This window comes from Ips typographus, linkage group LG1, assembly GCF_016097725.1.
Source record: "Ips typographus isolate SLU linkage group LG1, UJ_Ityp_2.0, whole genome shotgun sequence".
Taxonomy (NCBI): Eukaryota; Metazoa; Arthropoda; class Insecta; order Coleoptera; family Curculionidae; genus Ips; species Ips typographus.
In genome coordinates, this window is record NC_138422.1 from 14,480,923 (window position 1) to 14,505,668 (window position 24,746).

Consider the following 24,746-nt stretch of genomic DNA (forward strand, 5'->3'; position numbering starts at 1 on the left):
ACGAATACCTAGGCACGACCATTAATGAAAACAACGACAGCTCACAAGAAATACGAATCAGAATCGAACAGGCCAGAAGCACATTTATAAAAATGAAAAGGCTTTTCTGCTGTCGGGATCTAAACCTGGAACTGAAAATACGACTAATGAGATGCTATGTGCTGTCCGTACTGTATTATGGGATGGAAGCCTGGACGCTGAAGGTAACCGAAATGAGGAAACTGGAAGCGTTTGAGATGTGGGTATACCGAAGAATACTGAGGATTTCATGGGTAGACAGAATAACCAACGTGGAAGTGATGAGACGTATGAATAAGGAGAGAGAAGTTATTACGACAATTAAGGCCAGAAAATTGCAATATATGGGACATGTCATGAGGGGGGAAAAGTATCGAATATTGCAACTTATTATGCAAGGAAAAATCGAAGGAAAGAGATCTGTGGGGAGAAGACGTAATTCATGGCTGAAGAACCTTAGAGAATGGTTTGGTTGCAATAACAACGAACTATTTAGAGCTGCGGTCTCAAAAATAAGAATCGCCCTGATGATTGCCAACCTTCGAAACGGAGACGGCACCTGAAGAAGAAGATACTTTAATAATTATTAGATTTTCCAATAAGGAAAAATTTCACATTTTATTTCAATTAATTATTCTCTGTTAAGGATGATCAGTAATAATGTTTTCAAAGTTTGTAAAATAGTTGAGAAAACTGCCCAAAACTATGCTAAATCAATTTAAGAAAAAAATATTGTTTTTTTTATATTGTAACGTTTGTTTCCAGGACATAATTGAACAAAACTAGAATTTTCCTACTTATTATTATATTTCATTATTACACTTTAAATAAATCAAATACAAATTATTTAGCCTTTCAATTGTAAATATAAAGTAAATAAAACTTTCTTCATAAATTAATTAACAAACATTTTTCATTTTCAAGAACTGCTATATCACAACTTTCTCGCTGTCTTTCAATATGCATGAAAAACGTAATTTTATGGTTTATTTAACTTACGTATTATCTCCTGTAAAGTGTATACTATGCGTAAGTACAATCACAACACAACCATAATTTTTGTCGTTTTTAAAAACCAGTTAGTTAAAAACATGCCTGAGTATCAAGGTTACTATAGGTTTTAATCTGGGAGGCTTTGACAACCTACAGGTTTTTGCACTACCCTTGAACCAAAAAGTGACAATATACAGAGTGTCCAGTAAGCAATTTGGTTGAAAGGATGCTGTGACGTTTTTAAAATTATAAAATAGCAAATTGACGTAACTGTCAGTGGGAAAAAGTGTCTGATTGTCAGTGTAGTCTGTTCGAACGAATTGTAACATTTTGCACCCTGTATATATTTGACAATGATTTTTCTTTAAAGTTGTGTGGTATTTGTTTATGATATCTCGGCCACGTTGACAAATATAGTAATATAAATGCAACATTCTAATAACATGGGTAATACCACACCACAAGTTAAAATTCTTTTAAATTTATAAAAAAAATTGAAGATTTGTTGCTTTTTTGTCAGTTTTACCAAAAAATCTAAAAATTGTTTTAAATTTCTGTGGAACAAACTATACCTGCTCTCAAAATCCGTGCAACAGATTTAGTACTGTAAAAGACAAAGAAATTTTCTTGATTTAGGTGAAAAAGCGTGAAAATGTTTTATTTCTGCAACCTGTAAGTTCGGTGGAGCAAACTAGTCTAAAAGTAAAGTATTTTATAGAGTTTGAGCAAAACACAACTTAAAGATTTTATAATTTTTTGAGTAATAAACTATACCATCCAGATCAATGAATAGTAAAATTTTACTCAAAATTTAAATTGAACAGCAGTTTCATTAAAACCAATAGAAGCAGTCTTTTACCTTCCACTGAAACCACTGGACCATTTTTCTAATAATAGTTACGTCCTCATCATTTAATCTAAAGAATGTCACAGTACTATTTTAATCATGTGCTCACTGGACACGCTGTAGGCAACAATTTGATCTATTTTAACAATTATGTCATTAATGTCTCAATTTGGGCTATATAATCTGATTCCTTCCTCGTATTTTTTTCAGACACCGGACCTAGTTACATGAGATCTATAGCGCCTTCTAGGATGAATTATTTGGACCCAACTTTCCATTTGGCTATACTTTCTCTACTGAAATTGACTCAAGCACAATTCACTCATCCACTTCTTCACCAACCGTTAACTCAGATTCTTTACTATTCACGTCTGATAACACTTTAGTCTTATACAAACTGGCAGAAAACTCTTCGAGTCCATTACTCTCCAACACATTATCCAAGGAACTGTTTTGGCCTAACACTTTTAAGCGTTCGTTTCCATTAGCTACGTCCAGACTCATACTTTTCACAGGTTTTGGATTGGTTTTGTACAAAGCAGAGGTGATTTTCGGTTTTGTGTCTTCCTTAACTCGACCTAAAGCCGTGGATTCACTCTCATAGCCTAGATAAACGTTGTAGCCGTAGCTGCCTTGGTCGTAGCTATGCTGACTACTGTAACAGTAACTTGGCTGCAAAGAGCCTAAACTAGTGTTCGATGATGACAGTCCAGTTTTAGCTTCCAGTTCTAGTGACTGAAATTTTGGCGATGCTAATTCACTGTCGTCGCACTCACCTAAAGTATCCTCGTCGCTGTATCTAAGGAAAAACTGTTGGATATTAAGAATGAGGGTTTAAGTAGCAATTACCTTTCAGCAGGATTGTGCACTAGGGCGCACTCGTTGCTCAAAGCACCAGGTTTTGCAGGTTGAACTATTGGCTGTGGATTCTCGCAACTTGGACTTCTCCTCATTGCTAATTCATAATCGAAATTTAAAAATTTTAGGTAGTTTCTGGTAATAATTGAACGTTATAATTACCTCCTTGCTGAACTTCAACAACAAAAACACCATCTCGAACACTTGGAGAATATCGAACTGTACACTCTCTGCTCTCTTTTTGAAGATCCTAAAAATAGTTATTATGTAGGATTATAAAGTGTTCATTTTACTTCATCATATTAGTATCTTGTGACATACAGTGTGACCCATTTAGAATGGAAACACCCCTATAAAATTTTAGGTTATTAACCGATTTCAATGATTTTTTTTTTGAAATAATTAGGAATGAAATGTCTATTATGGGAGAAAATTTTAAATATTTATTTCAGTTTTCAGGTCATATTACGAGACTTTTTCTTGATAGAAAATGGAGAATTTTTATTAGCGATTTTTTTATTAAAAAAATTACTACGCCACTGGATCTATAGTGCTTTCAAATAGCTGTGACCAAATTTTTTTTTTATTTTTTTTTTTATTTTTTTTTTTTTGATTTTTTTTTTTTGATTTTTTTTTTTAGTAATTAATCAATTAATAAGTAATAATAAACAAGTAAATAGTAACACCATTTCTATGGCAACAGTTGATGCAGGGTGTTCTTTTGTAACCGTTAGCTTAGAGGATTTTTGAATTTTAATTTGTCATAACTTTGTTATTAATGAATGGATTTTCATGAAATTTTGGTCACAGCTATTTGAAAGCACTATAGATCCAGTGGCGTAGTAATTTTTTCAATAAAAAAATCGCTAATAAAAATTCTCCATTTTCTATCAAGAAAAAGTATCGTAATATGACCTGAAAACTGAAATAAATATTTAAAATTTTCTCCCGTAATAGACATTTCATTCCTAATTATTTCAAAAAAAAAATCATTGAAATCGGTTAATAACCTAAAATTTTATAGGGGTGTTTCCATTCTAAATGGGTCACACTGTATATCCACTTTTTTTTCGAAAATGGTAATTTTTACATATTTGTATAACTGAGAATGGGCCTGTCCCACAATTTTTTTTTATTTCATAACTACAAAGACGGATTGAAAATATTATACCCGTATTTTTTTGTTTTCAAAAATATTAAGTCTAAATAGAAAAAAAATGATGATAAAAACTACATTAATCTCATGTTTAAAACGCCCGCCGCCGGTGACGTACTACACTCGTACGTGGTACGGTGACGTACATCAACCAATCAGCGACAAGAAGTGAAACAGATGGCGTGCAACAGCCAATAAAATCGCCCAGAATTACGTACGTCACATGCGCGCCAAAACAGATCTTTTAAATTTAATGGACAAATTCAATTACGACCATAATTTTTTCTTCAAGAATATGAAAAATTAGTTTTTTGATCCTATTCTTTCGATTCCAGTCATTAAAACAAAAATTTATGATATGTGGGATAGGCCCATTAATACTCTTATTAACCTAAATTCCCCAATATTAGGCATTCAAAATGTTTTTTACATTGTTACGTTACGTTAAATTTTGCTAAATTTTATGGTCTTATATTGTGTGTTATACTTACTATTTAAATAATATTTATCAGAACAAGATACGAAATATGCACATTACTAAATTGAACTATGATCAAAATTTATCAATAACAATTTTGAAGATTGGATAATCACATTGACTTATATCAGTAAAAAGTGTCACGCCAAACTCAGTGACCAATATCCAAAATTTGTTATCTTTTTTTGGTATTAAGTTTTTACATTAAGTAAAGCTGCTATTTACTTTTGTTCTATAAGATCGATCAATCATCGTTCAACTCAGAACGATATTTTGGCACGTTGTTCAGAAGAACAGGTAGGACGACGTGTCTAGTTTAGTTGGATTTGGATTTAATACGCGTTAAAACTGTTAAAAGTACAGAATCTAAAAAACAAATAATGAATTTTACGCAAACATGGCTTGGTAATGTTGGTTTACGTCTAGGTTTATATGGTGAAAACAATGACTTTACGCCTTAGAGGGGCAACAGGGCGGTAAAGTAATAATGACCCATGCTATCTTGTTCAAACTATTTGATTCAAAAATCATTTGTGCACCCTAGCAACCAACTCATAGAACAACATAAACATTTTACCTTTTCTGTTGTATGTAGAAAGAAAAGAACTGAAGAACAGATGATAGTCGACCTTACTGTTCTTAGCTGATATTGTATATCTAGTTGTCTAAACAAACTTTACAACAGGCAGACTATGTTTGACTTTCCCATATATTTTAAGGGATATAACCTTAGTTAATCCAAACTAAACAAAGTTTTTGGAAACGATGAACTAAATATTATCTTAGTTAGCTTCACCATCGACCAAAATAGAGCATTAAAGTACTTTTTATTTTTACAAAACAAAGAATGCTAAATCGGATACTTTGTTGTTTTTTATGTTTTATTTTGATCGGTTTTCAAAGTGGGGAGTATATTAAAGCACAGCTTCAACATTTAGGATTGTAAGCTAACTTGCCTATATAACTATAAAACTACTTAAAAAGTAGAAGAAAATCCATGAACCTGACCTAGAAAAAATGGTACAATAAAATTAGTTCAACAATTCCCTAGTAAAATTAAAGTGGATGTAGAGAAAATTGATGATGGCTGCCAAGAAACAAAACGTCGGATTTTAAACGAAGGTCCATGTGGCCAATATGCTACTATAACTACGAAAAACACCCTTTTCCTTTAACATCGAAGACTCTTTATACGAGTATTCTTTCATTTTTTATGTGTCTGAAATCTAAATCCAACTAAACTAGTCAAATAAAAAAATCAGAATTTCTAAAATTTCATTTTAGTAAACGTACATTTCGTTCCTCAGTTTCCACTATTAAATGGTTGTTTTTCAGGGTCATTGTTATAATACTGCCGTTGATGTTATTCGACCTGTTACTGTTAGAAGCTGGTGCTCGTTCGCATAACTCGGAGTCTTCCTGAGTACCGACACCAACGTCTACGAAAGTCCTTTCGAAGCCCTAAAACCAAAATAAATAGTTATTTTCGTACTAAGGGCGTAAAACTCAACATTTACGCCCGCACATAAAAGTTGTAGCTCAAACGATGTGAGAGTAACAGTAATATGCGGCCGTTATAGTGAAATTTTGAGAGATTACCAAACCTGTCTTGATAGCTGGATTGGCTTGGTTCTTGGTGATTAAACGTAAAAGTAAAATGTAAGTAAGAATCCCGAACAGTAACAGCTTTACGAATCTTTGACAAAATAGAGTTCAAAATTTATCATTAATCAGTGAAGCTTACTGTTCTTACTGATACAAAAAAAACTTGAAATTACTTTCTTCGGTCAAATATGTAAAACTTACTTCTAATTAATGATGATCTTGGAAAAGTTTGAACATCAAGTATGGTTGATTTTTAGTTTACCGCCCGTTGTTCTGAGAAACGGGACGTAAAAATGATCGCAACAGGTCGTAAAGTCACTATTGCCGCTATGAAAACCTATACTAGGCGTAAAACAAACATTACAGAGCCATTTGTGGGTAAAACTGATTTTTGCAAATGGTGTATGTAAGCAGTGTAGTGAATCACTTTCGTTTATCCTGGTTCCAGGTTGATTATTTAGCAGTGTTTTCACTTTATTTGCTACAGCGTAATTGTAACTCTTTTTGTGCCCAAAAACTACTATTTTACGTTCGAAAATAGAAGAGTAAACGTGTTTTATTTACAACCATATATGTAATGCTGTCATTACTAACGTCATTGAAGGTTAGGAAGTATCATATTGCGCACCTCTACTTCCCGCCCTCACTTCCCGCCCTCATTTCCCGCCCTCTAAAATTGTGATTGTTAATATTTAAAAAAAAAAAAAGATGATTGAATCAAATTTTTTAAATGTCAGATAAAGTCGGATCGATATTCAGTTCGCAAATAATAAATTGAGAAAAATGTCCTGGATTACAACTCGAATTGTATGCATTCTAACGGTTATAATGCCTATAATACATTACAATACTAAAATTAACATGATCTAAACTAAAACAAACTACTTATTGAAATTAATGGTTACATTTGAATTATTATAAGTGTTTATAGAAATATTTAGGCCAGTACCAGCACTGGCGTCTCCAACAGTTGTCTCTTTGGTCGACAAATTAATTTGCTGCTGAATGACTGAGGTTTGTGAACTACTTGCAACAGCTTCAGAAGACATGGCACGTTGGGACAGCATAACAGAAAAGCAGAAGAAAAGCATATAGAAAAATGACTGCTTGGTAGTTTTTTGTTAAATGTAATATTCTAGATATGTTCAGAATGAAACAATGATTTGTAAATTTTGATAGAAATATGATGGTTGTAAATAAAATAGTATACAAACCTCGGTAGGAAGTTTCATTCCTGTCTCGAGATCCTAGCTAAACCTCGACGCTTCGCGTCTCGGCTATCTAACTAATCTCTCGACAGTAATGAAACTCTTCCCACCCCGGTGTGTAATATACTATTATTTACAACCATATATGTAATGCTGTCATTACTAACGTCATTGAAGGTTAGGAAGTATCATATTGCACACCTTTACTTCCCGCCCTCACTTCCCGCCCTCACTTCCCGCCCTCATTTCCCGCCCTCTAAAATTGTGATTGTTAATATTTAAAAAAAAAAAAAAGATGATTGAATCAAATTTTTTAAATGTCAGATAAAGTCGGATCGATATTCAGTTCGCAAATAATAAATTGAGAAAAATGTCCTGGATTACAACTCGAATTGTATGCATTCTAACGGTTATAATGCCTATAATACATTACAATACTAAAATTAACATGATCTAAACTAAAACAAACTACTTATTGAAATTAATGGTTACATTTGAATTATTATAAGCGTTTATAGAAATATTTAGGCCAGTACCAGCACTGGCGTCTCCAACAGTTGTCTCTTTGGTCGACAAATTAATTTGCTGCTGAATGACTGAGGTTTGTGAACTACTTGCAACAGCTTCAGAAGACATGGCACGTTGGGACAGCATAACAGAAAAGCAGAAGAAAAGCATATAGAAAAATGTCTGCTTGGTAGTTTTTTGTTAAATGTAATATTCTAGATATGTTCAGAATGAATCAATGATTTGTAAATTTTGATAGAAATATGATGGTTGTAAATAAAATAGTATACAAACCTCGGTAGGAAGTTTCATTCCTGTCTCGAGATCCTAGCTAAACCTCGACGCTTCGCGTCTCGGCTATCTAACTAATCTCTCGACAGTAATGAAACTCTTCCCACCCCGGTGTGTAATATACTATTATCATTTAATTTTTTGGATTTACTCAATCATGGAATTTTCCCTGTATACACTCATTCCATGAAACTTGAAGGTCTCAGTACATAACGTAATAATATCAGATTGTAATTCAATAAGTAGCCTCATTACAACGTCATCTCTAATCGGCCAACCCCCGCGTACATAACACACATCTGCCCGATAAACGAAAAAATTCGTTGGAAGTGCAACGTTTCGAATTGAGGTCACCAAATGCACAAGGCCGGTTTATTTGGCTCGCCCGACTAATTTTAGTGTTTTCGAACGCTATTTTCCTCTTTGCAATTATTTGCGACCGGCTTCAACTTCATTTCTTGCTCGCGCTCCCACACGGTTAAGGCTGCCATTTTTAAGGCCGACGATTTTCACTTTTATATTTTTAGACGAACAATTATAATTACCACAAATCAGAGTAACCTAGAATGACGCTACAGATGAAAAAGTGCACCCACATGGCAACGCGACTTTTTTATTTATACAGGGTGTCCGGAAAAATATCGCATTATTTTGAGAAATTACTCTAAGAATTAAGAAATTAAAATAAAAAATATACCCAGTACTCCAAATACAGTTATGTAGAGGGTTTTGGAACAAAAAGTTCTCAGTAGCATTTAGAGGGGTTTGACACAATCAAAACGGTTCTAGAGGCCTCTGGGAAAAACACTTGTAGAGGCATCTGGCACTTTTTAGGAGATTTTCAATAGCATTTAGTGGTATATAATACCTTCAAAATAGTCCTAGAGGCATCTGGCAATTTAAAATAGTTCTGGGAAAGTTCAAGAGAGTTGTAGAGGGCTTTGGAATTTTTCAGTAAGTTCTCAGTAGCATTTAAGGTTTTTAGCACATTCAAAATAGTCTTAGAGGCCTCTGTCACTTTAAAACAAGTCTGGGAAGGTTTAAGATACTTGGAGAAGCCTCTGGCACTTTCAAGAAGGTTTTCAATAGCATTTAGAATTGGTAGAAGTTTTAAAATGGTCCTAGAAGCCTCTGACAATTTAAAACAGTTCTAGGAAAGTTTAAGACAGTTATTGTAGAAAGATTTTTTCAGAAATTTCTCAGTAGCATTTAGAGGCCTTTGGAACATTCAAAATAGTCTTAGAGGCCTCTGTCACTTTAAAACAGCTCTAGGAAAGTTTAAGACAATTGTAAAGAGCTTTTTTCAGAAAATTCTCAGTAGCATTTAGAGGCCTTTGGCACATTCAAATTAGTCTTAGAGGCCTCTGTCACTTTAAAACAAGTCTGTGAAAGTTTAAGATACTTGGAGAAGCCTCTGGCATTTTCAAGAAGGTTTTCAATAGCATTTGGAAATGGTAGAACTTTCAAAATGGTCCTAGAGGCCTCTGACAATTTAAAACCGTTCTAGGAAAGTTTAAGACAATTGTAGAGAGCTCTTTTCAGAAAATTCTCATTAACATTTAGAGGTTTTTGGCACATTCAAAAGAGTCTTAGAGGCCTCTGTCACTTTAGAACAAGTCTGGGAAGGTTTAAGATACTTGGGGAAGCCTCTGGCACTTTCAAGAAGATTCTCAATAGCATTTAGAATTGGTAGAACTTTCTAAATGGTCCTAGAGCCCTCTAACAATTTAAAATAGTTTTAGGAAAGTTTAAGACAATTGTAGAGAGCATTTTTCAGAAAATTCTCACTAGCATTTAGAGGCCTTTGGCACATTCAAAATAGTCATAGAGGCCTCTGTCACTTTAAAACAAGTCTAGGAAGGTTTAAGATACTTGGAGAAGCCTCCGGCACTTTCAAGAAGGTTTTCAATAGCATTTAGAATTGGTAGAACTTTTAAAATGGTCCTAGAGGCCTCTGACAATTTAAAACCGTTCTAGGAAAGTTTAAGACAATTATAGAGAGCTCTTTTCAGAAAATTCTCACTAGCATTTAGAGGTTTTTGGCACATTCAAAAGAGTCTTAGAGGCCTCTGTCACTTTAGAACAAGTCTGGGAAGGTTTAAGATACTTGGAGAAGCCTCTGGCACTTTCAAGAAGGTTTTCAATAGCATTTAGAATTGGTAGAAGTTTTAAAATGGTCCTAGAGGCCTCTGACAATTTAAAACAGTTCTAGGAAAGTTTAAGACAGTTATTGTAGAAAGCTTTTTTCAGAAAATTCTCAGTAGCATTTAGAGGCCTTTGGCACATTCAAAATAGTCTTAGAGGCCTCTGTAACTTTAAAACAAGTCTGGGAAGGTTTAAGATACTTGGAGAAGCCTTTGGCACTTTCAAGAAGGTTTTCAATAGCATTTTGAATTGGTAGAACTTTCAAAATGGTCCTAGAAGCCTCTGACAATTTAAAACCGTTCTAGGAAAGTTGAAGACAAATGTATTTTCAGAAAATTCTCACTAGCATTTAGAGGCCTTAGAGGCCTCTGTCACTTTAAAACAAGTCTGGAAACGTTTAAGATACTTGGAGAAGCCTTTGGCACTTTCAAGAAGGTTTTCAGTAGCATTTTGAATTGGTAGAACTTTCAAAATGGTCCTAGAGGCCTCTGACAATTTAAAACAAATCTGGGAAAAACACTTTTAGAGGCATCTGGCACTTTTTAGAAGGTTTTCAATAGCATTTAGTGGTCTATAAAACCTTCAAAATAGTTCTAGAGGCATCTGGCCATTTAAAATAGTTCTGGGAAAGTTTAAGAGAGTTGTAGAGGGCTCTGGAATTGTTCAGTAAGTTTTCAGTAGCATTTAGAGGTTTTTAGCACATTCAAAATAGTCTTAAAAGCTTCTGGCACTTTAAAACAAGTCTGGGAAGGTTTAAGATGCTTGGAGAAGCCTCTGGCACTTTCAAGAAGGTTTTCAATAACATTTAGAGTTGGTAGAACTTTCAAAATGGTCCTAAAGGCCTCTGACAATTTAAAACAGTTCTAGGAAAGTTTAAGATAATTGCAGAGGGCTCTTTTCAGAAAATTCTCACTAGCATTTAGAGGCCTTTGGCACATTCTAAACAGGCCTGGAAGCCTCTGATACTTTAAAATAATAAATAACTTCTAATACTTTTTAGAAGGTTTAGAAGCATTTATAAACACACTGTATATTAAATAAATGTTTCTTAATTAACTGGGGTTCCTGCTCGTGAAACGTGTATAGATTTTCCTTTTGTTAGCCATGACATACATACTGTTACGATTTTCCCGTGGGTTCACACAAAGTCAGTTTAACTTAACAATTAATAAATTTATTAACACTTCAAAACACTCCGTACAATAATTAACACAGCTACTAAAAACACTACTACAATTCCACAATTATTCCACTATTTAAACTTAACCGCGTTCGCAAATTCACTACTACTCTCTCTACTTCCCTACGCCGACGTCGACGCCGCTTCTTTTATATTCACAAACCACGTTCTAGAATGACCGCGAAACGCTTCGCGATTTGCTTCGAATCTTCCAGGTGCGGCGCTTCCTAACTGTGGCCTACTTTAATACGCGCCCGGCCAGATATTGCGGCGCATCGGTTTCATCCTGACTCGAGTATAGTAGGCCCAAACCGTAACACTGCCCCCCTCTTAAAACTGATCGTCCCGATCTGCTTCAACTATTCCTTGGTATTTCTTGAGTCTGTCCAGATGGACAATTTTCATCTTGCCTTTGGGGCTGCGTTGGACTCTGTATGCGACGTCGTTTAACCTTTTTACCACATTGTAAGGTCCCTCCCAGTGTCGTTGCCATCTTTGACTTAATCCTTTGCTCCTCCTGGGTTGAAACATCCACACAGCATCACCTTCCTTATAACTGCCACCAGTTGGTCTGTGGTCCAGTGTCATCTTCATACGGTCGTTGTTTGGTTTCATCTTCTCTCTCTCAAGTTCCCGAATTGTGATGGATCCCTTCTGTAACGAACACTGGTCGCACCGGTTACACCATTCCTCAACGTCCTTTCTGAAGTTAATCCAGTAAAATCGATCTCTTATTCTAGCCAAAGTCTGGTTTACTCCAAAGTGTCCTCCTCCGCGACTGTCATGTAGTTCTCGCAGCACATTCTCTTTGCAGGAATTGGGCACTATTGTTTGGTAAACAAAGCGTTTTCCGTCTGGACTTTCCCATTTGCGAGTAATTAAGTCATCTCGCAGTCGAAGCGAATTCCACTGCAACCAGTAACCCCTTACTGTTGGTCCATATCTGGAAATCTGTTGCCAATCCGGTTTCAAATCCTTCTCCAACCATCTTCTGATTACTTTCAAATCAGAGTCTGAGCGCTGTCCTTTTATTATGTCCTCCTTAGAAACGCAGCTCTTCATTCTTTTTGTAGCCTCTTTATCTGTCACCATCGCGATTTGACCAATCCTCCAACCATTATGAATTTGTCCTTTCCGGTACCTTAAGTCACTATCCAAAGCTTGACGATCCTCTACATATCGCGGTAAATGTCTTTCCGGATTCTTCATTTCCTGCTCCTGGTTACGCCAGTTCTGCGGAGTCGGTAAACGAGACTGCTGTCTGCAATTCCATTGGTAATGTCCTTTACGTCCACAAACATAACATGTAATGTTTCTTTTAGCAGAGGAGTTCCGGTGATTTGTTCTGATGTCCTGGTTTCGTCGACACTGTGGGTTTGGAGAACAAGACCGCTGTCTGCAATTCCTTCTAATGTGTTCCGTACGTCCGCATCGATAACACTCCACTCTAGTGATCGGACGTGACCGTTCTAACTGTCTGGACTGGCCATTTGCTGATGCTGCCATTTGTTGCACTAATTGGCGGACCATTGATTCAATTTTATTTATTGATGTAACAACATGATCGGCTGGCGGTTCTCTTTCCTCTTGAATTGGCTCTGGCTTTAAATCATTGCACGCAGCTTCAATTTCCAGCGCTCGAATCAGTAATTCGCTGTTGTTGCTCCCTTTGAACATCTTCAGCCATTTCTTTACCTCCGGATCTCGAATCCCATCTACAAAATACTGTGCCACAAGTTCTTCTTGGATTTCATCCGGGACGGCTGGGTAAGCCAGATGCACAAGGCGACGAATTTCGGTCTCAAACTCTTCTAGATTTTCACCAGTTTTCTGCTGTCTTGCCATTAATTGCGTTCGATACAGTCCTTTCTTATGTTGATCCCCATAACGACGTTCTAATGCAGCTACTAATGCTTCATAATTGCTTCGTTGGGCGATAGGCACCGTCTGTAACAGCTCCAATGCAGGTCCTCGTAATGCCACTATTAGTGCTACAGCCATTTCCTCGTTACTCCATCCATTTGCATTTGCAGCGGCCTCAAATTGGAGTTGGTACATTGACCATGAAGTTTGACCATCGTATGTGGGAGGCTTGATCTTGTTGAGCCCGTTTCCGGTGAACACTGTAGAGCTGACTCCTCTGCTGTCAATTTTCTGCTCTAAGTCGCGTAGCTTTAACTCAACATCATTCTGAATTTTATTAATGTCCTCCCGAACATCACTTAATTTTACCTGAACGTCATACTCCATCTTTTTGAGACTATCGGATACATACTCTTGGATTTCTGTCTTGTTCCGTGCTAGAACGTTCAATATTTCTACGTTACGTTTTTCTTGCCGCTCTCTATCTTCTTGACGCATTTCTATATCTTGTTGTAGCATTCTTTCTTGTTGTTGTCGAATCCTTTCTTGTTCTTCCTTCTCTTGTTGTCGAATCCTTTCTTGTTCTTCCTTCTCTTGTTGTCGAATCCTTTCTTGTTCTTCCTTCTCTTGTTGTCGAATCCTTTCTTGTTCTTCCTTGTCTTGTTGTCGTTCTTCCTTGTCTTGTTGTCGAATCCTTTCTTGTTCTTCCTTGTCTTGTCTTGTTGTCGAATCCTTTCTTGTTCTTCTTTGTCTTGCTGTCGAATCTCTTCTTGTTTTCCAAGCATTGCCATAATAGCTGCAAGTTGGGCCTCCATGTTTGCACTTTGACGTCTTGTTATTGGCATAAAATAAATTTAACACACCACTGTTCCGAAAATCTCTAGTCCGGTTCTGAACACAAGTCTTTAACCCGAAGTTTAGTTCAAATTCACGTCGCACTAAAGTCTGATCGCACTTCTGACACCAATTGTTACGATTTTCCCGTGGGTTCACACAAAGTCAGTTTAACTTAACAATTAATAAATTTATTAACACTTCAAAACACTCCGTACAATAATTAACACAGCTACTAAAAACACTACTACAATTCCACTATTTAAACTTAACCGCGTTCCCAAATTCACTACTACTCTCTCTACTTCCCTACGCCGACGTCGACGCCGCTTCTTTTATATTCACAAACCACGTTCTAGAATGACCGCGAAACGCTTCGCGATTTGCTTCGAATCTTCCAGGTGCGGCGCTTCCTAACTGTGGCCTACTTTAATACGCGCCCGGCCAGATATTGCGGCGCATCGGTTTCATCCTGACTCGAGTATAGTAGGCCCAAACCGTAACAATACTTTGATTTTCCGCATAGATGCTGTTTAGCTGCTTTCACATGTACATTAGTTGAATTCATAATGTTCTGTCAATTTGACTGGCTTGATTAGTCTAATAAAAAATTTACCAAACCAAAAATTGGATCAACTAGCCTGAAGATTATCTATCACCTAAATATGGGTCTTAAACTATGAAGCTATAAAAAAAAAGAATTTAATTCAGGTTTATGCACTTTTTAGTGCCGAAATTCTCAAGCGATTTAAATCTAAGGTCGTGTGTTTTAGGTTTTGGGATAAACTGAACGCGTTGCCGCAAAAACCTTCTCGGAAAAATCGTAAAAAAAACGTCGTAAAGCGAAAATGATAATGCGTTTGTTACCGTTTATAGCCAACGAAATGGACTAAGATTGTGTTGGTTTTACGATTTTAGTGGTAGTTACTCATCTAAAGAATTCTCAACAATATGTTGTATTTCAATAATAGTTGTTTCTAGAAAGCAATTTTGTTTTTTGATTAATTTTTTTATAATCTGTAGTCATTTTTCTGAAGATGATAGTAAAAATCCAAAACGTCTCTGTCAGACATATGAAGCTTAATTTTATGAACGAAAAAGTGCCACATTGCAAAATTAAAGTAAATTTTGAAATTTATAAATTTTCTAATTAACTAAATAATATTGCAGCATTTAAGACTCTAATAAATTCTTCGTGCACATTAATCTTAAGTAATAATTTTCTTAAAGATACCAGCCAAAAATTTTGAAATAGTGTATTACATTTTACAGACATCACTGAACTCGTCTACGAAAGGGTTATCATACAACAATAAGATACAGGATGTTTTATTTGAGAAAAAGATAAGTTTAATTTAGTGTATGTACCAGGTGACCCAATAAGACTGTTGCTTGAGCATATTTCAGAAACTGAAAAGTTTTTTTATAGTCCATTTTTGTTACTACTTTTACTTCTATTAGCAAAATCCATTACGTACGATTTATATTTTTAATTTTTGTATAAACTATTTAACTAACTAAAATTATATTGTATGTCCCTATGTTTATAAAGACGTCTCAGTTTAAGGCGCATTTACCATATTTATGTCAGGTAACAAAAATATTGAATATTCTGGGCGTTTCGACGAAAATTCTCCATCACAGTAAAAACTAATATTTTTCTGAAAAAATTTAAATAATGGAAAAACTGTCTTAACTGTTTAATTATACAGGGTGTCTAAAAAGTCTGGAATATTGCAAATATCTCGAAAACTGCTGATTTTATTTTTCTCAAAATTTGCGTCTTGTTAAAGTAAATAACAGCGCATGACGTGAGGGTGAAATGAGGTTTACAAGTATACAGGGTCAGTCACAAAGTATACCAACTTTCTTAATTCAAACCTAACACACTGTATATTACTTCAGATTTTAAGAGTAGTAGAGTCATAAAGGCCAATTCAACGATATACGATTTTTTTTTTTTTTTTTTTTTTGTACCTACCTATAACAATGATAGGTGTAACAATGACAGCTAACGTCAATATAATGTTAAATTAATTGGCAAATTTTCCTATTACTTAAAATGGTGTTTTTGAGTGAGAAGGAAAAGACTGACATCTTAAGTATCCTTCTCACAAATTTGCCAATTAATTTAACATTATATTGACGTTAGCTGTCATTGTTACACCTATAATTGTTATAGGTAGGTACAAAAAAAAAAAAAAAATCGTATATCGTTGAATTGGCCTTTATAAGTACTCTTAAAATCTGAAGTAATATACAGTGTGTTAGGTTTGAATTAAGAAAGTTGGTATACTTTGTGACTGACCCTGTATACTTGCGAACCTCATTTCACCCTCACGTCATGCGCTGTTATTTACTATAACAAGACGCAAATTTTGAGAAAAATAAAATCAGCAGTTTTCGAGATATTTGCAATATTCCAGACTTTTTAGACACCCTGAATAACATTATTAACAAAAAAGTTTAAAAATTTCATAGAGAATCTAAAAATGTATTAAAAAATATGGGGTTCCATTTAAAACTAATATTTTATCTGTCATACCTTTATGAACCACCCTGTATATCCAAAAGAAACTTTGAATTATGCATTTCTGACATTTTTTTTTTTTTTGAAACTTTATTTTATCGTTGACTCATATTTTGAAACAGCATATTTTACAAGGTAAATTTCTCATACAAACTGCAAAAAAAAACTTAACATTGTGATTTTTTGAAATGCTACTTGTTTATTTGGAAAGATCAAGTTGTCAATGTGACAGATTACGGAAAAATGTTACAGTCATGCTAAGCATTTGTGTAAATCCAGCACAGGGAGTAGTTTGTGATTGACCAATCATAACTACGAACACAGCTGTAATTTATACAAATACTATATGTACACGTGGACTTACAAAATGGTTCTTAACTCTAAAACAAACTAATTTGTTATGCGGTTTACAAAAATCAATTCGTTGCCAACCCTTTTTCTTTTACACGCTGTTTCGTAATGAGTACCCACAGGTGAAACGACATTGGCAAAATTTTAAAACTGGCCGCAATCTATTCGAACCATCTCAGCAAACCGCACACCAAAAACAAAAGTCTGCCTATGTATTTAGGTGCTCGGTACCCACCGGGCTATCATTACTTTCTCATTACATCGAGCCAAAGCGTAATTTATTCCATTTGGTACTGACAAAAATTATTGCCAAAAGAAGAAGCCCAACCCAGCAACTGGTCGCGTTCAGTTACTATAAAGCGTTACGCCACACATCTATTGAAAAATAAAACAGCTGAAATTCCTGGCCCTTGCTTCCAATCAAATGAGACCTTTATTCCAGGATTGTTCAATTTTTTTATGCTCAAAGCCAGTTTTACTGATTAGTCCGTTGTTTCACTTGCAATAACTGAAAAATCATTTAACTTACTCGGTGAAAGAATTTTTGCGTTCAATTCGAACCGAAAGATGAAAGGAATGTCATTAAGTCGAGAATAAGTGCCCTGTCGAATTTTGCTTCAAGAGCCTTCTACATACATGTGGGCTTTTTTTGTTCGTTTTTTTAAAAAGTTGTCCTAAAACTTTTAAGTTGTTAACGACCGCTAGCGGAGTGTTTGCAAGCTACGCAAGAAGAGTCGTTGCCCTCCGAAATAGCACCTTGTTTCAAATAACGTAATTAATACGTATTTAAACTTCAGTGGCGTTCGTTTCATTAACTATAATTGTCAAACCTAAAGATCGATCTAATTATTATCGTTCATTAATCAATCCAGACTGGCTAGAGTAACCAATTAAGTAACGTCAACAACTGATTAATTATGATTTTAATTTCCAAATTTGGACTTTTTTTAGGTCTTGATGTTAACATTGATGACGGTATATTTGTCTTGATATCTAAGATATTTAGGCAGGATATCGACTTGTTTCGAAATTACAGACATCTTCGCGTTTATTTTATAAATATGTCTCAAACGATGACACTAAGAACAAAATGTCAAATGCAGGACAAGTAGGTATCCCTCAAGCTATTTGCTTTTATTTTCAACCAGGTATGTAATAACGTTATTTCTTTTGTGTAAACCAGGTGGAAAAATGAAAATTACCTGCTTTTACTTTCAAAAATGGGTAAATGTCACTTTCCACCCGGGTGAATGTCAATATGCGTTTTGTCATATCTGGGCTTACTTTTTATAGTTAAGAGACTGTACCACCACCTCTGCAACAGCTCGCAGCTCAGGTGATGATGAGTAACATCTGCGTCTTCAGAAATCTCCATGTTAAAAGCACTTTAAGAAACGTTTCAGCTCAAAATATTAAAGACACAATAGCACAATAATTGAAAGTTGAAAATAAAATAGTATACAAACCACGGTGGAAAGTGTAATTTCTGTCTCGAGATAATACCTATTTCTCAACATAAATCAAACACTTTCCACCTGAGTATGTAATATACTATTACACTTTTGTTAAAAAAAAAACACTAATAATGCGTGTTTTTTGTTAATGTAGTTAATTAACGTTGCCAGTACCCATTATACGTATATTGACCAAGATCCAATCAATTTTTTAATTTTTTTTTGCCTGTATAACATACTATAATACACATACTACAATTTTAGAACTTCCGAGGGAGTTCTTATTATTAAATATTGACAATATGCTAAAATATCACGATATGAAAAGTGTATGACTCTCGTAAGAAATATTCGTCCCAAAAATGCATACCAGGGAGTGTGAAATAGTGTGTGGTTTTTGCTGTTTCCAAAAAACTGTCAAAAATGTTTATGCATGATTATCAAGTTTACAATTTGAAAGTAAACAGGTTGTTCACTTAAACATTTGAACAACTTTTAAATTTGTGTCAAAACACTAAATATGAAACTTTGTCGCTATTCCACAACCCTCCCAATCAACACCTTTATTCAACAATTTCTCGTTGATTTTTGGTTTTTAAGTTAAATTTACGTTAAACAGAAAAGTTACAATAGAACAAAGTTACATAATTTTATTTTAAATAAAATGTTTCTTCAAAAGTGTCATTCAACAGTTATTTATATGTGAAGATTCTACGTTTCAATAAAAGTTGAATCAACATTCAACGCTGATTTGTATGCTACTGTAATAATAAAACATTTTCTCACATTTGCACGAAACGTAACAAATCATCATTTTGTAACATTTGCAAATGTAACAAACGTTACATTACATTTGCAAATCGACGTTGCTGTTGCAAATTGATTCAAGAGACGTTTTTACTATATTTTAACGTTTTCCAATCTACCAAAATCCACGATAGCTTACGTTTCACTACAACGTTTCTTCGACGTAGTGGTGCTTGAGTAATAACGTTAAATAGACGTTGATAAGTATCTTTTGCAAAAGTTGAACTACATTTGCAAATCAACGTTGCTTAATTAATTCAACGTTAATTGTAAGTTAATTCAACGTCGATTCAAACATTTTTACTTTTTACTTAAAATCAGAAATAGGTTGGGTTTCAATACAACGTTTCTTGAACGTAATTATGTTTATTGGGGCTGTATGCATGACTAAAAAGACGAAAACTCTCAATTAGAATCATTATACAGTTATTTCATATAATTTAAAGGTCCTTTGGTATAAATATGCCTTTTGCTGTGCATTGGAACCCTCCTGGAGCAGAATAAAAATTTGAGAAAATTGCACTTGTTGCAAAAATTATATTTTTTCAATTTTTGAATGATTGTAACTTTTTTATTTAAACTTTTATAGATTTCACTAAAACTCCATTACAAAGAGGATAAAAAGTACTACAAAATGAGCCAAAAGTGGCCTCTCTAGCTCATGCCTCTAGCCTTCATGTTTCCGAGATATTAAATTTCAAAAATTAAAATACCCCCCCTAATACCCCCAATCTGTCAATTTTTTTGAAAAATGAAAAATTTTAAAGTGCTTTTTTGGTACTATCTAATTTAAGGTCCTTTGGAATAAATATGCCCTTGGCTGTGCATTGGAACCCACCCGGAGCAAAATAAAAAATTGAGAAAATTGCACTTTTTGAAAAAAAAAAATTTTCTCAATTTTTGAATGATTGTAACTTTTTTATTTAAACTTTTATAGATTTCACGAAAACTCTATTACAAAGAGGATAAAAAATACTACAAAATGAGCCAAAAACTGGCCTCTCTAGCTCTTCATGGTACCGAGATATTGTGTTACCATATAGAGTGATGACATCTAGCTAACAATGTCCAAGCACCCAGACATAAAAAAAAAACAAAAAAAGCGCTGAAAGCTCGACCCAACAGCGGTACGACTGTCCTTGAGGTCGGTCAAAATCCTGACGGTATTTCGTCTAGTCGCTATTATTGCATAGATAGCGAAATAATGTGCAAAACACGACTCGGCGGGTTTAATAACCGCCAAAAATGCATTTCGCATATCGCGATTTGCTCATGTTGGCATCTCGCTCTGATCCCGCTCGACGAGCGAGTACAACAAGGTACGACTTACCGTCCCCCCTTTTTAGGGCGTCTTTTTTTAACGCGGATAGAATCGACCGTGTTAGAAAGAGCGAGTAGATTTTTATAGAGAAGGGTTTGACATTCGCATTTGGCAAAGTCAAATAGCGACGGTCTGGGAGCGCATTATTTCTGGTTTAAAGTTTTATACCGGGTGGACTAATTGCAATTTAATAATTGCACACTAACATCCTAACAGCCAATACTGAAATTTTGAAAACTGCACTAACATTCTCTCTGAATGGAAGTCACAGTGACATGGAATGTGGCAATTAGTTCAAGTTGGATGTCCAAGACCATAACTGATCAAATTGAGTTGTACACATCCTGTAGTCGCCAAACAACTTTTCTTTTTATAGAAGCCGATAAACTAACAGAAATGACGTCCTGTTTTTTGTATAAGTGGGAATATTTGGGAGGTGCATTTGGGCCAATGCACTCTCTGAGCTTAAGTTGCAGTTTGCACAGCCAATAAATGCGAATTTGATAATACGGGCGTAGCCTCTCACTGATGTCGGTTTTCGCAAATATTTGGATGCGAATGCGTCATATTGGTTTGATATTAATAAGCCAATCAGTACCACGGAATGTAGTTAGATATGGCAAAAGTTTACTTGCTTAACATAATAATAATAATTGTTATCGGTGCATCGATAGTGATTATCTGGCTTCCCTTTTTCAAATACATTTTTTTACTCCACAAATATCTTCTTTCTGGGTTTAGTAATCTAATCAATTTTGTTTTTTTTTCTTTTTTCTTGTACTGAATTTGCATAACATAGTTTAATTTCGTGTTTAAATAGTTGATAAAGTAACAAATTACAGTGTGATCTTTATAAGCTAAAATCACCAGAACTATAAAAAACAGTTTACGAAAAAAATTCGTTGATTTCTTTGCATCACTTTATCCAGGTTACTACTAGTCTTAAAAAATAATATGTTTATAATCAGTTTGTATGTCTAGATAATACTTGGAAAATCTATTATTAATGGCACAGGGAAACTCGAAGTACAAAAGTTTTCCAAATTAACTTCCATCATAAAATGTTGTCATATTGGTTTAGTTTAACAACTTTAGGAATTTCTTTTTACTTTAGAAACTGTAATTTCTATTATTATATTATTTCTCTTCTTACGTAAAGGTGTTAGATCAAAGCTGTTTGAGGACCAATATACTGTCATAAGGTCTAATGACCACACAACACTCATTGAAACAACATATTTCCTAAGACAAGTAGAAATCTATTACAAATTTTATTCATAGGACAGCAAGAACAACCATAAATTGTGTGTGAAAAGTGTATAATAGCGAAAACTGGAGCTTATTTGGCAAAATCAAGGCTTTATTTTTGAACTTTTGGTATAAACTAGACACCAATCATTTGTGGACATGAGTGGATAGGGTGTTTAATCAGTCTGTACTGCAAAGAATGATCAATGGAAATATCAATAACCCTATAAAAAGAGAAAAATTTGAATAAATCTGGTTCACATAATGGGAAACGAAAGCAAATACCAACCCGGAAGGCGTAGAATATAATGGCTAAAAAACTTAAAAACATGCAATGGAAGTAATGGAACTATGTAAGGGAATAGAAAAGAAATTTCTTTATCACACTTTGACTTGTATATCTTACTATAAGTCTGTTTTGTTTAAATCTGTATTTCTATCTCTATTAAGTTACGTAGTACTCTAATGGTTTTCCAACACAACCACTCTGAAATCAACAAGATCATCATAGCCAAGATGATCGTCAATAGAAGGCATTTGAAGAAAAAGAAGACACTTCTAGATACAGCATTCATTACAATCAGAGTTGTAAGTATTAGAATATTCTAGAATTATTTCTTACAGTTTTGTTGTCAAAACAGTTTTTCGTCCACAAATAAGTGTTTTTCTCGGCATTTAAACCAAAAATCAAACATTTCCGAAAATAAACATCTTTTTAAGTAACCAGAAAGACCTAATTTTTAATTTCTAGTAGAATAAAATGCTTACAAAAAAAGGCAAAAATACGGTTGCGAAGAGTACTCTGAACCACTTTAGTAGAAAGCAGGGTGATTGTTTATATTTTTCTCAGATAGCTAACTGCGTTAATGTTAAGCTGACAGCATAGTTTAAATTAGAAAAGTTGCAGTATCTTTCCTGAATCGTAGAGTCTGATATCAAAATGGAGGTCAAAATTGACACATGTCAATCACTTGTCAAGCTTTTGACACATGTTTTGATTACTTTACTTTTTATTTTCTCAATAGGAAAATCGTTTTTTTTTTTTTCTGCTATCAAATATAATCATATCTATTTTGACATCAGCTTCTGGCGTTTCATGATAGTTTTCTAGTATGACTGATGTTTGGTCTTGGGCCCCTTACTATTTTAGATTTTTAATACTGATATGTATATGCAGATGACACCTCCATCATGGTATCTGCAAACGCAATGGCAGAATTGAATAGTAGAATAAATGCCATCCTATCTGGTTTTAGTTAATAGTATTTCAAAAATAGTTTAATCTTCATTGTCTATAAGCAGTTCTTAATCAGTGAGATTCTTAGGGCTGCACGTGGATAAACAGTTATATCGAATATAATTATGACCTTTTGACAAGTTTAATGTTTGAAACCACATAACTCGGTTACTTTTGGAAGTTCAATTACCAGATAAAAGTCAAAACGTTTTTCTTAAAGTCAGACGTATGCATGGTTGCTCAAAAAAGCTAATGAAGAATAGTTTTTACTCATAGTATAAGACGTTTATTAAGATTTGCAGAGGCATAACTTTTACTTGAACACTACCAAACGGCTTTTGACTCTGTCGAAACCTGGGCAATTCTAGAATCCCTAGACAATGCAAGGATCGAATCTAGATACTTAAACCTCATCAAACAAATCTATAATAACGGTTCCATTCATGTAAAAATAGATGATGAGTTAAAAACCGACAGTATTCCAATCAAAAGAGGAGTAAGGCAAGGAGACACCATCTCACCAAAACTTTTTAGCCTTGCCCTGGAGCATGTCTTCAAAAAACTTGACTGGCAAGGGAACAGGATTAATATCGATGGAGTGCGTCTAAACCATTTACGATTTGCCGACGATATTGTGGTCGTTGAAGAGCTGAAAAACATGCTTCAGGAGCTTCATCGTGCATCGCTGCAAATTGGACTTGAAATGAACTTTAACAAAACAAAGATCATGAGTACAGAAGACATCCAGGTGACCGTTAACGACCAACCCCTGAAGGTTGTCTCGGAATATGTTTACTTAGGCCACAAAATTCAACTTGGCAAAGAATCAATCTTCTGAAATCACAAGAAGAATAGGTCTCTTCTGGGCAGCCTTTGGCAGACTAGGATTTATCCTTAAATCTAGTGAATTTCCTATAAATTTGAAAAAGAGAGTGTTTGCCTGCGTGATGCCGGATATGTACTAGAGACAATGATAATTTCCAGCAAATTTGCCAATTAACTACAAACCACCCAACGAGCAATGGAGAGGGCTATGATAGGAATCACTCTAAGGGATAGAATCCGCAACGAGGAAATTCGTAGAAGAACTAAGTGATAGATGTTCTAAGGCTTGTGGCACAACTGAAATGGAGATGGGCTGGTCATGTGGCAAGGCAGGACGACCACAGGTGGGCATATAGGATACTAGTTTGGCGCCCAAGAAAGACCAAACGGAGCATTGGTACACGATGGCGAGACGATATCCAGAATGTTGCAGGAAGGAATTGGACCCGAACTGCTAGAAATAGAAAGGCGTGGAGGGATTTGGAAGAGGCCTACATCCAGGAGTGGATAAATACGGGCTGAGAAGAAGAAGAAGAAGAACTTCTACTTGAAAACGGTCTCATTTTTTACATATTAGAGGTGAATGTTTATGGTAATATTTCCTAATGTTCTAAAGCGTTTTGCATGGAACATATAGTATTGAGGAAATTACAAGTTGAGAGCCAAGCAATTGCTGTTCAGAGTTAAATAATGACAATATACAATTTTCTTACAAAGTTTAAAATGAAGGAAAAGAACTGTTTAGTTTTTTAATTAGTCAAGCAAAAACATTGGAAAGACAGACAAAAATAAAGAATTAGATATGTTAAGAAAGATACTCTGGCTTTAAGTATAACTATCTAAAATGATTAAGAGTATATTCTACAATTCAAGAATGTGAATTTAAAAAATTACTGTACCTAATATCTGTAAAAAAATTAGTATTCAGATTAAGGCTTCGTTGTCCAACAATTAAGATTAAAAATATTTGTTCTTTCTGTATATAGTTAT

The 24,746-nt window shown here is 34.7% G+C and overlaps 1 protein-coding gene across 4 annotated transcripts in view; it reads right to left on the reverse strand.

Moving 5' to 3' along the window:
- Positions 1-806: 806 nt before the first annotated feature.
- LOC145725537 (uncharacterized) overlaps positions 807-24,746 on the reverse strand; it is a 40,945-nt gene continuing 17,005 nt past the window's right edge. For 3 of the 4 annotated variants that reach the window (XM_081974351.1, XM_081974360.1, XM_081974359.1), the window contains exons 5-8: positions 5,644-5,811; positions 2,879-2,966; positions 2,708-2,813; positions 807-2,657 (exon numbers count right to left, since the gene is read on the reverse strand). In XM_081974351.1, coding sequence (XP_081830477.1) covers positions 2,177-2,657; positions 2,708-2,813; positions 2,879-2,966; positions 5,644-5,811 — 843 coding nt within the window. In that variant the 3' untranslated portion in view covers positions 807-2,176. The remainder of the gene's footprint in view (positions 2,658-2,707; positions 2,814-2,878; positions 2,967-5,643; positions 5,812-24,746) is intronic. The other variant, XM_081974361.1, reaches the window with a different exon arrangement.